General features: G+C 37.3%; 1 protein-coding gene across 4 annotated transcripts in view; it reads left to right on the top strand.

Moving 5' to 3' along the window:
- The window catches only part of STRN (striatin), a 70,339-nt gene extending 55,983 nt beyond the window's left edge, over positions 1–14,356 (top strand). For 3 of the 4 annotated variants that reach the window (XM_033011027.2, XM_033011028.2, XM_033011029.2), the window contains 4 exons: positions 1,241–1,381; positions 3,698–3,805; positions 5,117–5,203; positions 5,290–14,356. In XM_033011027.2, the coding sequence (XP_032866918.2) occupies positions 1,241–1,381; positions 3,698–3,805; positions 5,117–5,203; positions 5,290–5,459 (506 nt within the window). In that variant the 3' untranslated portion in view covers positions 5,460–14,356. The remainder of the gene's footprint in view (positions 1–1,240; positions 1,382–3,697; positions 3,806–5,116; positions 5,204–5,289) is intronic. The other variant, XM_033011026.2, reaches the window with a different exon arrangement.
- The last annotated feature ends 828 nt before the right edge of the window (positions 14,357–15,184 follow it).

Below are 15,184 nucleotides of genomic sequence, written 5' to 3' on the forward strand. Positions count from 1 at the left end.
GGGTTTTCTTGTTTGTTTTCTTTTTAATTATTAAATTAAGGGGAAAGGGGAAGTAGTCTTGCCTCACAGAGCTAATCTTTGGGGGGTTTATATTCCAAACTATAATGAAACCCAGTTGTGACATTCAGAGATCCTCCTTTGAAACTGAATTTTCCTGTGGCTTACTGAGAGCCTTGAACAAACTTTCTGAAATATCTAGCAGTCATCATTTAAGTCCTTTAGATTAACCATTGTAGGCTGACCAGGAAGCTGCAGATAAGCAGGCATGGCAGTGGTAGAGAAGGTCACTTCAGAAACAATACATGTTTTCTTCTCATACCAATCCTTTTTGGTTCTTTTGGAGTACCTGTAGTAAGTACCACGATTCCTGAGCAACATTCCAGAGGTCATGTGCCCAAGAAAGATGTTTCTCCCATGACTCTTAGATTTAGATGGAGGTGATGGTATTCCAGCGTTATCTGGATCCATGGACATTAGGTTGCTTAACGTTCAGTGTCTCACTCTCTACCTCTTCCTCCTCCTCCTGGAATCTGTTGCAACTGGCATTGTTCCTTCACGCAGCAGGTGGTGAACAGAACATTTGAGGAGAAAAATTCTAAGGGATATTTCCTACACCCAAGCTCTGGTGATTTGGCCTTCTGTCCTGTAGCGTTCAGATAGCTATAGGGTAAGGAGATCAGATGTAATCCATAATAGGCAAGACGGACGAAGCTTGGTAATACGAGTTTATAATGTATTTATGTAACTTTTCATGCTGATATCATGTGTCAGCGTATAAGATTTGCACCTAGAAAGCTCTAGGGGTTTTTAAGCTCTGAATGTGCCCAGGTTAATAGTAACATTAATAATCTGTCATGTAAATGGTTCTACCACTTCAATTTAATTTCCTTTTACTTAATGCAATGGAGGTTTGTTTGAGAATTGCTCTTACAGCTAAAGGAAGGGAAAGGGGGCAGGGAGTTCTTACTTAATTTCAAACTAGATTTCTGTCCAGCTGCAGTTCCGGATACAGTTTCTTAGTAAAGAATGTTGTTGATACGCATATCAGAAAATTAGGTTTGAAATAGTGATCATAGAGGGCAATCTACTTAGATTGTCATAATGTAGGTTTTAAAATGTAACATTTTCTTTCATAATCGTGGCCTTTTTGATATTAAAGTGCTTACTGGTTTTTTATTTATTTTTGGTTTTCTTTACACCAACTAAATCTTATGAAAATGTTCTCTACATTGCTTTCTAGAAATGGGAATCCCTTCGTCGGTAGATCTTGTGAGCAGTGACCCAAGCCTCATGGTAGCATCATTTAACAGTGGACACACTAGCATTTTTAACATGGAGACACGGCAACGAATTCTTACCCTGGAGTCCAGTGTGGATACTAGTATGCATCAGAAAAATTGCTTGTTTAAGATCAATACTGTTTCTAGTCTTTTTGGTGTTTCCAAACAATTAGTCAGTATCATGATAAATTATAACATGATTATGTTACAAGCTGTGTTTTGAGATGTAACCGTAAATTATTACTACTCAACAGACCTCATGGCTGTTTCAATAGCAGAAGAGTGCACATACTTTTGAAAGAAGGTAGAAGAAACAAGCCCATGCTATCTGAATTCCTCTTCAAGGAACAGTAGCACAAGGAAAAGCACAGGTTTCTTTAATATAGCCCAGTGATCTTTGCAGCTTCAAGATTTACATTCTCTCATCAGTCCAAAATTGAAAGGCAGAGGTAATATCAGGAAAATCTGAAGTTGAGTTTGTTACCAATTTGGGAGTGTCTGTGTTCTTTTTTATTTTTCCTCAGAGGTATCCCTTTTCTACGTTTTATATACACTCTTGGCTCATTTGCAGTTGAACCTTAGTTGAAGTTTTCATTGTAGGAGACAAGCAAAGGTCCAGTAGAAGACTATTCACAAGGTCCCATATAATGCCTTGGATCATAGCAGTGGCCAATATCAGAAGGTTTAGAGGAAACTGTCAGGAGCCTGTGATCAGTAAATTATTTTATCCTGGCATTAGGAAAGAGACCAGAATGAGCTGAAGCATGAGGTTTCATATTCAAGCCAAAATGGTAACCTGATAACAATATAAGCATTCAGTCTTTTTAAAAAAATTTATATTTTTTTCCCCTAAAAGTTTTATGTTGCTGAATTCTACTGTTTAATTAGACTTTTAAAAGGGAGTAAGCCCTTCTTGTTGGCTTTGCTTGTCTGTATAAAAATAGTTAAATGACTCTGTCATTTTATAAGAGGGAATGGAAAGTGCCATCCCCCTTCTTGCACATCATTCCTTACTGTGCAGGATTTCTTTGTTTAACCCACATCTCTGTTCCTGACTGAAAAAACAGTCCTAAATCTGTTATCTCTATTCAGTGGAAGTTATCTTTCATCTTTTTTTTCCTTCTACTTTTTTCACTACCTTCTCCTTACTGTAATTCAGTAATATTCCTTTAAGAAAATGAGACCATGGTATGGCAACCAGCAGTCCCTGTTCAGTATCTTTAGTTATGTAACAGTATTATAAAGCTTACATGTATTTTTTTTTTATTATTATTATTTCTACAAGAACTAGGCAAGAGGAAAATGAGTCACCTGAAATGCCCTGCCACCACCACTTAGACACTTAAGGACTCTGCTGTTCAGTATAAGCCTCTGCTCAGCATTTCAAAACTGTGAGGGTAGCTGGCCATGATGCAGTCTTGTGCTTTCAGTAATTTTAGGAGATTATATTAATGTGAATGTGTTTTTTCCTCAAGTGACACTTTCATAATTTTTAAGTGTTCTGGGGATGCTGACACTACTTGACAATTCAAATTTTTATAGAAAGATGTAAATTGAATTCTTTACCACCATAGTGGCAAGTGATCCTATAGTAGTATTCTATTTTGTTTATTTTTAGTAAGAATTTTGATTAGATGATATGTTCTTTGACAGCAGTTTAACTAAATACAGTCAACTCCCACATGAAAGAAGATAACTGTATTTTGATGTTCTGTTGAGCAGCTATTTGTGTTTTGTGGTAAACTATTCCTCTTAAGACCATTCTTGCACTAGTTTGTGAATCACAGCAATGCCTAGATTTCTAGTCAAAAAAACTCCTATACGTTTTTTGTGTGTATATAAATATATATATGATATTTCAAGATTCTTGAAGGCTAGGAAAATGGCTCTCCTGTGAATAGTCTAGCATCCTTTTATTCAAGAAGAATTTTAATCCGTGTATCTCAAATAATAGTAGGAAGGTTTTGCTCTGTGAGGGTGAAGGCATGGAATCTTGTTTGCTTGGAAACATACTACCTGCAGTGTTAATTTCCCTGTACTGTATGTGTGTTATGAAGAAAGTTTGGCTTGACAAGAGAGGGAATGTGGAGGTGGAGAAGTGCAAAAAAGGTATTAGCACTCAGTATTTGGCTTCACATTCTTGCCTGCTCTGCCCATCTAAAACAGTGGCCGAAAGTTGCATGTTATTTGTTTGAATATACACTCATACATATGGTTTTTCTGTGCCTCTGTGTGTGTGTAATTTGGAAAGTATCTTAGAGTAAACCACATTACATAAGGCGCTAGCTTAGCATTTCCATTATATAAAGGTAAGAATTTTTTTGCAAGTAAGATTTATTACATATTTATTTCTTCGTAGCAATCTTTCAAAGAACTTAGCGATTTACATGTATTGATATGTGTGGGTTTTTTCTTAGCAGTCAGCTCCTCCTGCCAGATAAACAGAGTTATCAGCCATCCAACTCTTCCAATTAGTATCACTGCTCATGAAGACAGGCACATCAAGTTCTATGACAACAATACAGGTATGCATCTTTTCAGCAGGTCCTAGTCATAGCGGTTGTATAACAAAAACATAAACAGGATTTCATTACGATTAATATTATTCACATAAATGCTGAGGGATGTCAAGAATTGAATTTCCTCTGAAACAGAGCCCAAAGATTGCCAGCCCACTTAAAACTTTATTGGCACAGTGATAAGGAACCTGCATCATTCTCTTTCTGTTCTTTCAAAATGCCTTATGTATGGGGATTATCAATATTTTAACATAAAAGAAGGCTTTGTCAAAATCTTTATGTGCTTATGTCCATGTTTCTTCTGTTGTGTTGTCTGTATTATTTTGATCTGAGGGCAGAAAGCTCTAACAGTCCTCTGGTGCTTCCAAGACCTCTGCCTGATTGGTGGTGGGTAGAAGTTCACTTGTAGGCATCATTCTCAGTTTGATCCACTGTATTTCTCCATATCTCTCACTTCTGCAGAAACAGCTGGACATGTAATACTCTTATAATACTTTTTCTAATTTGCAGTGAGAGTTGCGCTGAGATGTGTAATTATAAATCTGTTGGGTTTTAAAGGACTTTTTGGTAGGAACTGTAGTATTACTCTGGTATTCTGACTGTGAATCTTGATAATCTTCAGTTTGTGACTTCCCTGCTTCCGGGTCATAGTGTCTTAAAAGTTAATTTGAGAGCTTTCAATATTCTTACTGATTTTAAGTTTGCTACTTCCCAGATGTATGTTAAATAAGAGGTGAAAGGACCCAATGAAAGCTGAGGAAAAAGCTGAAAATAGCTGATTTGTTTGATGGTGTAGTTCTGTAATAATAGTAGAGGAAACAGCCACTCATTTTTTTGTTATCTTCTGCAACAACAAAAACCATATTTGACCCATGATTTCTTATTTTCAACATGAAATCATTACTGTAATTATAATAAGCTGTAATAGAACATTCTCTCTGAGCTGACTAAAATTAGTCGCATATTCATACGTAGTTTATGTTCATTGCTTATTAGTATGCTCAGCACTTGCCCTCCTTCCCAGTCAGGATCTTACTCCTGAACTTGCTTAATTCACTTACAGGGAAATGCACAGTGATTTCAGCTTCATGGTGATTTTGCAGGCATAAAACAAAGGTCTAACAAAGCTGGTGATATTGGTACCGTGGCTCTCCTGAGACTGTGACCATTTAAAGAATTATGTCTTGCATAATTTTAGTGATTTGATTGTGGGACAAGATCTTGTATTTATAATATGAGCTGTGGTAGAATTGAAGCATTGAATACAGATAACAGAGAATTGCAGAAAATAACCTAAATAAATCTTTTCTTTCAAAGGAAAACTGATCCACTCCATGGTAGCTCACTTAGATGCAGTTACAAGTTTAGCTGTTGATCCTAATGGCTTGTATTTGATGTCTGGCAGTAAGTACATTCAGATTTCATTTTCTTTTTCTCATAATGGTGTCAGACATGAGAATTATAAAGAAAACCGTTTCCCCTTTCTTTAGGTCATGACTGTTCAATTCGCTTGTGGAATCTTGAAAGCAAGACGTGCATCCAAGAATTTACTGCTCATCGCAAGAAATTTGATGAATCCATTCATGATGTGGCATTCCACCCCTCCAAATGTTATATTGCCAGTGCAGGAGCAGATGCCCTGGCTAAAGTGTTTGTATGACAGAGTGCTTCCCTTTCAACTCTAGCTTTGTATATATTTAACCAGCTGCACAAAAGAGAAGGGGAGGGCATGAGTCTTCTTATCCTGCCCTATAATTCAGAGAATGTTTGTAAGTGTTTAGTTTTGCAGGGTGCTGTTTTCTAAATTGATGTTTGTTCTGGTTTCTGTGAGCTCAGCTGGTGCTGAGAGCTTGGAAACTCTCAGTTTCAAATAGTTGAAAAACAAAAGAAATGCTTTTATTTCAGAGGGAATGAATTTTCGTCCAGGCAGGCCTTGGGTGAAACTAGGTCTATGTATTCTCTATTAATAAAATGGAGTACTGGAAGGAAGGGGTCTAATTGCATCAGGGAGTAGGAAAGGAGGGAAACTTCTTAAGATGCTTCTTATTGAGGAATCTTAATGTGCTTAAATCACCTGGAATAAGTGTCAGTTCACATGCTCATTACTGTCTCATGTGAGAGGCACTTTGTCATCCCTTTGGTATTAGTAAAATAGGTCTTGTTTGGAGAGCAGTAGCAGATAGTTAATTTCAGCCACCTGGCTGCTAGCCTAAGATAAATGCAATTAAAGGAAAGCAAATTACTAACAGAAATGAAAATGCAGTAAAGGTTTTGTTACATCTTCTGTGTTATACCATAAATATTTAGTTTGCAAAAAAATTTATATAATTTTTTAAAACCTGTATTAGCGTGTGGCTAGAAGCTGAGCCTTTAGTCTAGTCCCAATTAACAACAGACTGAAGCAGTCTGTATATACTGTAGTAGCAGATTTAACTTATTCAGATTTATAATGCTGTTTATTCTTGGAGATCTGGCACAAGAAATTATCAGAAAGCTTTCCAAAGAAGCTGTCCTACGGTTTAACAAACATTCATGTCCTCTTCCTGTTCCTGCTAAAAAGGGTATCATTCTGGGCATTAAGGATAACAGTGAAATACTTTTTGAGGATTAAACCTATACCTGATGCTTTGTATGAGTCCTACTAGTGCAATAGGTGGGAACTGTACAAAGTTCCATCAGTTGGAGAGGTTCTACTACTTCCAGGGGTATCTCCCAGCTTCACCATTTGTGAAACTTCAAAACTTCTCTGCTTCACTGGGCATATCGTGCCATTGATTAAGCTATCTGAAGAACGAGTGCTTCTTATAATTACTCAACAGATGTGCTTTGTTTATGTATTCAGAGCTTCTCTGTTGATTTGAATGACAAATAACTTCTAATCCGATCTTTTAGTCTCTTTATCCCTTCTTAAAGGAAGGTGAGTGGATTCTTTTCTATTACATGTCATCATCAGAGTTATTACTGCTCATAAACCCGAATTGATGTTGTTCTCTAATAGGAATGGAAGGCAGAATTTCTGCTGGAGATGACTTCTGGTGCTGATATGAGTAGGAAAGAACCCAATGCAACTCTTCCACATACCAGCCTGAGGTTAAGACTGGAAACTGATAAATAAATCTTTACCTTTAAACTGACACTTTCTAAAAAGGAATCATTGAAAGATACCAACATAGGGTTTGACTGTGTTGTTTTTAGAGTGGCATTTGGGGATGGGACCACATTTGAAGCTGATCTCAGAGTTCAAATCAACTATATTATTTAGAATCAAAGGTTGATCTATGCTATTTGAGCCTGCAACACATTATATTTACTGCTAAAATATCCTGGAATACCTTTTATTGCTGGGAATATTCAGATGTCACTTCATGATATTGATATGCAATATATTTCCGTAGATAAGATTAGAACTTTTACCATGAAACAGATGACTACAATAGTAATTCAGATTATTTAGTTTTTATAAAAAGTTTTGGTTATGATGGAAAGGGGGAAACTTGGCTGCAAAACTGAGCATTCACCTTTGTGAGAGTTCTATGTACTTGACTCATATTCTTTCAGTGTCATTATTTTATTTCTTTTGAAGAGAAAATTACAAAGATTTATTTGAAAAATTCTAAAAGTTATGTATATTATATATGTGTATATATATTGTAAACATGTATTAAATGTGTCTAGTAAGGGAAGACTCCATGGGTGCATTTTAATGTTTTAGTATTAAGAGTTCTCTTGAGTTTGTGTATACAAAGGATAATGGTGTGAGTATGAAATGAATGTTGTGCTTTTGCTTACACAATACAATATGTAGTTACAGTTGTTTAAATCGCTGTACATAAAACTAATAGGCTGGCATGCTTGTTTTTAAAGACTGTCATTCTGATTACAATTGGAATGTAAGAAGTGGCTGTTCAAATGTGAATTGAAAGATGTTTCCTTCTCACTATTGAGCTCTTGCTCAAACTGAAAAGTGATTTTTTTTTTTTTTTTTTTTAAAAAAAAAAGCTGGCAATAGCTAGAGGATGAGGTGCCTTTAAAAAACAAAACAAATGTAGCCTTACAAAGAGGTTGTGAAGTATCTATATTTTTGTGCTGGTCTTCATAATTGATGTCAATGTCTTTTTACTGTACTTGCTCACATACTTATAGGACTGCAGGATATTGTGCATGAGCCTGTCAGATCTTCTGAACATCATCATAGGAGTTAGGGATGAAAAAAATTATTTAGGTTATCTAGTCCCATCTGCTTGTTAAAGCAGGGTTGCAGACTTGTGCATTTTTAATATTGTCTTGGCCAGTGAGGTTTTATGTATGTTCTAAACAATTAGGCTTCCTTTAAAAGATCATTTTAAAGATTAGATCTCACTGACAGGAAAATTTACACGATGTTTAGTACGGTTTCTTTGTAGCTTCATGCCAGTATCCCAAGCCGTCTTGCGCCATTTTACGTATTCCTCATCATCTTTGTAATTTGAAACCTGCGTGCACGCACTGATTCTAACTGTATATTTCCATTCCTTTCCTCTTTCTTCAAGCTATTTTTTAGTCTGCTGTTTTTACACAACATTTTTTTGTTTTCAGCTTTTTATCTCAGTTCTCTGTATCTTGGTGCCTACACCACCATTCCACATGCATGATTTGTTGGACTTACTCTGAAGGTCATCTGTTAAGTGTTGGTTTTTTTCCTCTGTAATATGATGCTTTTGTGTAGGAGGACCACAAACTTTTGGTCTTCTGGCTAGTGTCTCTCACAAAGCCAAATTGTATTTATTTCTGACAACTGTTTTAAATAACTTTGAGCATTGTTGCTTCTCAAGTTTCTTCTTCACTTTCTGTACGTTGTTATGATTCTTTTGCAGCTAGATACTTAATTCCTGTTTCATGATTGTCCTGGGTTTTATAAGCTTTGAACTTCTGATCTCTGAGGGCACCATATTATTTTTATTTTTTCCCTTTTATATTCAGTTTTTCCTGGTTCAATGCAGTTGGTAACTGTCATGAATATGATACATACATCTACTGAAGATGCAAACAAAACTAGTCCTAAGGCTTATTCTTTCAAAAAAGCATTTTTCTGCAACATCAGTATATGACATTTTACTATTACTATTTTTCCCATATCTAATTTACATGGTACATTTTTTAATGGTTAACACCTATAATTTTTGTGTATGTTAGCCTGTGCTACTGATTTTGGTTTTACTAACTAATTTAATGGGAGAATTTTCTGCCCTTCCCAATATTGAAAATTGTTTTTCTAGGTTTAAATACTTTAATTTTTATTTTTAATTTACTTCACTGTGCTGTTTCCTTTCACATATTTGATTCTGTTACCAAAATGCTTGCACAAAATTATTTGAAATAGTCTGGAAGAAGCTCTAGATATAATTATATTGTGGAAAACATTTTTTTCACTCTTACAAAATCCTAGTGTCAGCATTTATTTTTGTGCCTCAAAGAGAAAAGTTTTGACGTACCATATAAAAGATTTTATTACTGGTACAAGAAAATCACTTGATGAATGTTCTGGAATCTCATTTATTTTGAGGAAAAAAAAATGTTGTTTAGCAAGAAGCCTGTGGAACTATACGCTGCAGGTTATTTTTAGGTCATAGGTTTTCAAATAATGTTATGTTAAAGCGGTCCCATATGTAATGTGTTTGAGTAAGTGTGTGATGTTCACCGTAAAGCTTTGTGATTAGTTCACACAATGCTGTTTTGTAGTTGTGAGTTTAAAGTAACCAGGAACTTGTCCTTTTGAATAATGTGTAAGAGAGAAAGGACTTAGTTACACCACCTTTTTTGGTCCACCTGTTTGATCACAGATGTGTCCCCTTTCCCTACCTCCTTCCTCATGTTTTAACAAAGTAATTTTGGGGACCAGCAATTTCCATAAACTGATGTGTCGTTTGAGCAGTGTTTGATCGGCAGAAGTGTTAGTTCATCCCAAAGGAAACAGAAGATTAAAAAGTAGGCATAACCATCAGAAAAACAAGTTTTGGGGTTTTTTAATGCCTTTCAAGATGAGTATTTGGAAGCATTTCCAGACCGTGGTTTGGCAGTGTCTTTACGGACTGTCCTAGGGAGCCTACTTGACACCTGTGTGAAATAGCTAGTAAACCTAGCAAAACCAGGTAACGTGGGTTGAGTTAAGGAAGAAAATGCAGCCACTGTGGTTGCCCCTGTGCCTGGGCAAGAGACTATAGCAGCGTTCTCCTTGAAGTCCTCTTTGAAGCATCAGGTTTGCAGTCTAACACAAGTAGTTTCTGGAGCGTGGGAGTATCGGCAAATTAGATTATTTGTATTTTTACTTCCAAGATCTGTGGGCAGCAGTCATTTGGGTTGTGTGCTGAACAGTGACGGACATGGGGAGACCATTTTTTGAACTCCACAGGGGATAGATAGTAGGTTAAATGGCCAGAACCAACGTGCCCTCTGTGCGACTGGTGTCATCGCGGAGAGTTTGGCTGGGGACCAGTGCAGAGTTTATCCCGGTGGTATCGCAAAGGAAAACAGTAACAAGTTTAGCTAGGCTTTTCCATAATGATTTTTCAAATGTATTCATTTGTCCATTGGTTGCAGGTTGTATGAAGGATAAAATCTAGTATATAGCCAGGTTCCAAATTACACATTCTTGTATCAAAGTAAAAGGTGGTGATGGTTCACATTTCAAAACTATGTCACTTTAGGTGAGGAGATGGCAAGGGTTTTGTAACAGCTTATTACTTAAATTCTAAGAGCAGAACTTACTCTTCTGCTAACATAGTCTTCATGTTGGGGACCCAGCTATGCGAAGATAAGTTCCTCAGACGCTGTAGTGGGACTAGTCTTTTGCCTCTGGATAACAATTTATTTAAAAACAAAATCGCAGGGCTAAGACTTTATCTCATGACATCCATTAGTATTGAACCAAAGCCACAAAATTTGGGAAGCAGAGTAGAATTTTAGGCTTGTTTCTAATTATTTTTTTTTTCAGTCATAATCTACATATTTAATATATGTTACATACAGTGTCATCTGTATGGCTCACTTCACATTAAATAGCCCATTGTGTAAAAAATACTCCTTCAGTACTTTGTCATACAAGCAAGACATGACTGAGACTAGTGGTTCCAGGTAATTTGCGACTCACTTAGCATGTATCTCTTCCAGTTTTCTAATGGGTGAGCTGGTAAGATTCATGAAGATAACTGTGAAAACATGATGCTGCTCATAATATAGCATTTAAAAATATTCTGACATTTGTGGCTGTTTGGTGGAAATTTGTTTTGGACTACACTGCTAAGAATGAAGAAATCAGAATATGATAGTAAACCACTTACATATGGTAAATCAGTTTGATAAAATGTTGCGATCTTTGATGTGATAATTTGAGTTTTCTTGGGCATCTGCTGTGGTGAGCATCATAGGGATGCTCAACATAGCTGTTAGTACTGAGTGACAGATAGGAAGCAAAGATTTCCCTGAAAAAACTATTCAGACGTTTCAGGAAGCTCCCTTTGTCTGTAAGGACATGGAGGCCTTGAGAATATTTTATCTCAATCTGATAATGTATTTAGTTGTAGAGGATTTCAGTAGATGAACAGTCTTGACTCTTTAATCATCTTCAATGTCTTTAAGCTTAGAGACGAACACCAGTACTGAAACAAATGTCCTGTAGACTGCTAGTCAAAACCTCCACAATGTTTCTACTGAGCAGCAGAGAAACTGATGAAAACAGTGCTGATAATCCATCCAGTTCTATGGGGGGTGTTTTACAAGAAATGACCCATATTCTAAAAGGTAGTATTACATACAACAGAGCTAATGAACAAACACCTGGGCAGTGGGGAGGGACTAGGATGACCTTTGTGTAAATAGTCCTTGCTTAGACAAGTGCTCATGTTCAGCTGGTGTGACTAATCCCAGGAGGGAGGATGGTGAGACCTTTAAAAATTATGTCTCTGCCTGTGCTAATGAACATACCTGTTGTGCAGGTTATCTATGCTGTTGATATCTGCTTTTCATCTTCCCACTTAAACCCTCCTTTAGGCTGTATTTTCTGAGAGTCTTCAAATCTCATCTGCAGTGGAGTCTCATTCCAGGGTAAATTTCATAAGGGACTATTGATTTTTTTTCTTAAAGTGTTTTTTGAAGGGTGGTGGGGTTTCAGCTCCAGCCCTACCCTTCCCACCCCCAGAAGGCTGATTTTGTACCTCCTTATTCCCACTTCAATTAATTCTACTGAGTTATCTCTTACCCTACCTGCTGACTTATTTTTGCTGCTCTGTAGTCTGTTGTGAAAACTTATGAAGTGCTGTATCATTTAAGATGTTTTTGAGAATCTGAATTCCGCTACAGAAGGTGTAAATCCAGTTGGATACTACAATTTGTTGGTCTCAACTGGTTCATTTTCAGGAGGGATTTGTTGCTAGATGACGAAATCCAAACTATGGCTGAGCTAAAAAGGCATTTAATAATAATACATGCTTTTTAGCCGAGTTTTCTTCCTGATTAAGTCTGGGTTGTGGTATTGTGCATTAAACTAGTTTTGCCCTGCTTGTGCTGCCAAGCCATGCTGTGATCTTGGGAGATCACATCCACGTTTAAACCGTGCCTGCACTTGTGTTTTTAAGCCGCTCAAAGCCTTGTGTTGACACGGTCCTCAGGCCCAGTCTTCTTGCATTCCCCCGGTTTGAATTGCAGGCTCCCAAAATTAGTTCCTTGCTAGTTCAAGAAACCCTTGGTCCTCATACTAGAGTGTTAGACTGGGACGTTGAGAAAAGATTTATGCAGCTGGATTTGTACTATTCAGAAAGGGAGGGGATAACTTGTTGCCAAGCCAAATATTTTCGTTATTTTTGGATTACTTAATAAAAGCAGCCAAAAACATTGTATAAGGGATAAACGATGGACTTCAAGTGAGTATTTTTCCATTAAGAATTTATTTTTTTATTCTTCCTGTCATCAAGATATAATGCTTTTTGAATGTAGCTTATTTTCAGATGTATGGCTCCTAGAATTGTCTCCTTGAAGTCAGACATTTACAAACGCGCATAGGTTTTGAAAACTGTCTCGTGTGTTAGCACTTTTTCTGGAAATGCAAACTGAGCATGTTAGCTAATAATTTCTTGTATCTTTGTAGCCCAAGCAGACTGAAAAGCGGTCTTGTGCAATGTTTTCCTTGAATCAGGCATCTGAAGAAACTTGTAGAAGAAAATCCGTGATGAGAAGAATATTGTTGCTGTAAGATTTTCTGTTGACATTTGTCAGCATATCAACTAATTGCATTGTATTTCATATAAATATCTTAAGTTTGTTTCTTTTAAAAGAAACTGTCAGGTTAAAAAGACAAATTTCTTTGCCTTATGGGCCATAGTTTGGATATTTTTTTTTTTTTTGTTGCTTTTATTAATATAACTTTTTTTTCCTATCTACAACTATTGAACAACATGTTACCTGACAGTTCTCTTTTGGAGAAGATACCACAGGTGATAACCACTTTAATGTTAGTAATTACAGTTGCCCCTCTTCTGTTTTGGGTCACTTCCGTGACAGATAGTTGATAGGAAAAGGCTACTGTGACTGATACATAAACAGCTAAAGGAAATTAAGACTCCCCTTCAGAATTATGCTGAGGTTATGATTTTGCACGCCAGTTTTGAATGACTACTTTGAAAAAATGTTGGGCTTCAAGTGTCTTGCAAAGTGGTGGATCCAAATGAGAAATACTTACTCGTTGAGTAATAGTCTGCTTCTCCATTTTTTTTGTATGGCTCAGTACAAAGCTGTGTCAGATTTTCAGTACCACCAAATTACCTTGTTTAAATGCTACTGTTGTACAAAAGTGAATGTTATTTTAAGCAAGAAATTCTGTTTTCTAGCTTGTGAAGGAAATAGTTTTCTTGGGAGTAAGCATCCATAAATTCAATCTATTTCATTTTTTCAGAAAGGCTTCTTAATCATGGGACACAAGAAAATTAAAAAAGTGATTTGTTTCCCAAAGGTTTGATAGGCATTTATTATAAAAAGTATAAATTTTTACTCTAGTTGAAAATGCTTCTTCAAACCCTTTAATATTAAACTTCTTACTAAAATTCAGTAGTTTAAAATCCTGGATAAATATCTAAAATGGCAAAGATAGAAAATTCAGAGGGAGATTATTTTGAAATATGCCAGTATATTTTTGAGCTTCTCAATTGCAGCCCTGAATTTTCTCTTTTTCACTGCAATTCATACTTTGTGAAACTTCTTGGGTAGGTTATATTTAACGCTGTATTCACTTGCCTGAATAAGTCAAGTAAATATTTTGTCATTGAAATTATATAGATCTGCTTATGTTAGTGTGCTGTTTAAAACGAGACCACATTGAGGTAACCATGCAGGTATTTGTATTGGTATGACAGTAGTGAAGTGGGGTCGCTGTATACTGTACCTGCATTCTGTGCTGAGCAAAATCACATGGACTTCCAGAAACAAGCAATGGTTTTTAAAAGCAGCTTTATTTAATGTTCCAGCAGCAAGTAAGTGTCATTTGTACCATATAATTATGTAAATTGGGTGCTAATAAATACTATTTTTCAACATTGTGTACCGTGTTCATAATTCTGCATTTTATCACGGGATGCGCGTGGTCTTGGAGTGTGTGCTGGGAGGGGGAAGCGCCCTCAGACCAGCACAAGCAGCCGCGCGTTTGGAGGGGCGCGAGGTGCCTCCGCGGCAGCCTCCTGCTGAACTCCTACCGCTCGCAGGAGCGTCTCTGTTTTTCCGTTCTCCGTACGTCTTGGCTGTGTTTTGCCTTGGCTCTGTATCGTCTTGGCACTGCTGGCACCCTACATCTTTCTGGGCTCTTCGGCACGCGGCGCCCGGGGTGAGCGGGCGTGCGGAGCTCCTTCTGCGGGAGCCGGGCCGCCGTGCCCTTCCTGGGGAGAACGTGCATTTCATTTGAGAAGCAGCGCGTGGCCCTGCCCTCGGGGAGAGGGTGAGGGGAGGGCGAGCCACACACCACAGATGGTAGGCACGTTGCTACGGGAAGATGCTCGGAACGGCACTCGAGGGGGTGGGATGGGAACCTACACAGAACCGAGCAGAACAACTTGTTAGTGAGTCCATCCTGTTTTTTCCGAGCTTGTAGGTGGGATAAGTGAAGTTCTCCTCTCCTCTCCGTGGTAGGTAAAATAACCCTTCTGATTTAGTCCTACTCATCTTCCCTCCTTATAGGAGAAGAGGAATTGCTTTATGAAATGACAATACAACTGCAATCACCCCAGTGTTCTGCCTCCAGAGAAGGTCAGGAGAAGATTCCTGAGATAGGGAGAAAGAAAATTTCAAGTGTTCTGCCTCCAGAGAGGGTCAGGAGAAGATTCCTGAGATAGGGAGAAAGAAAATTTCACAGACGTTGTAGGAGTGACC

This window comes from Tyto alba, unplaced genomic scaffold, assembly GCF_018691265.1.
Source record: "Tyto alba isolate M040663 unplaced genomic scaffold, T.alba_DEE_v4.0 Super-Scaffold_16, whole genome shotgun sequence".
Classification (NCBI taxonomy): domain Eukaryota; kingdom Metazoa; phylum Chordata; class Aves; order Strigiformes; family Tytonidae; genus Tyto; species Tyto alba.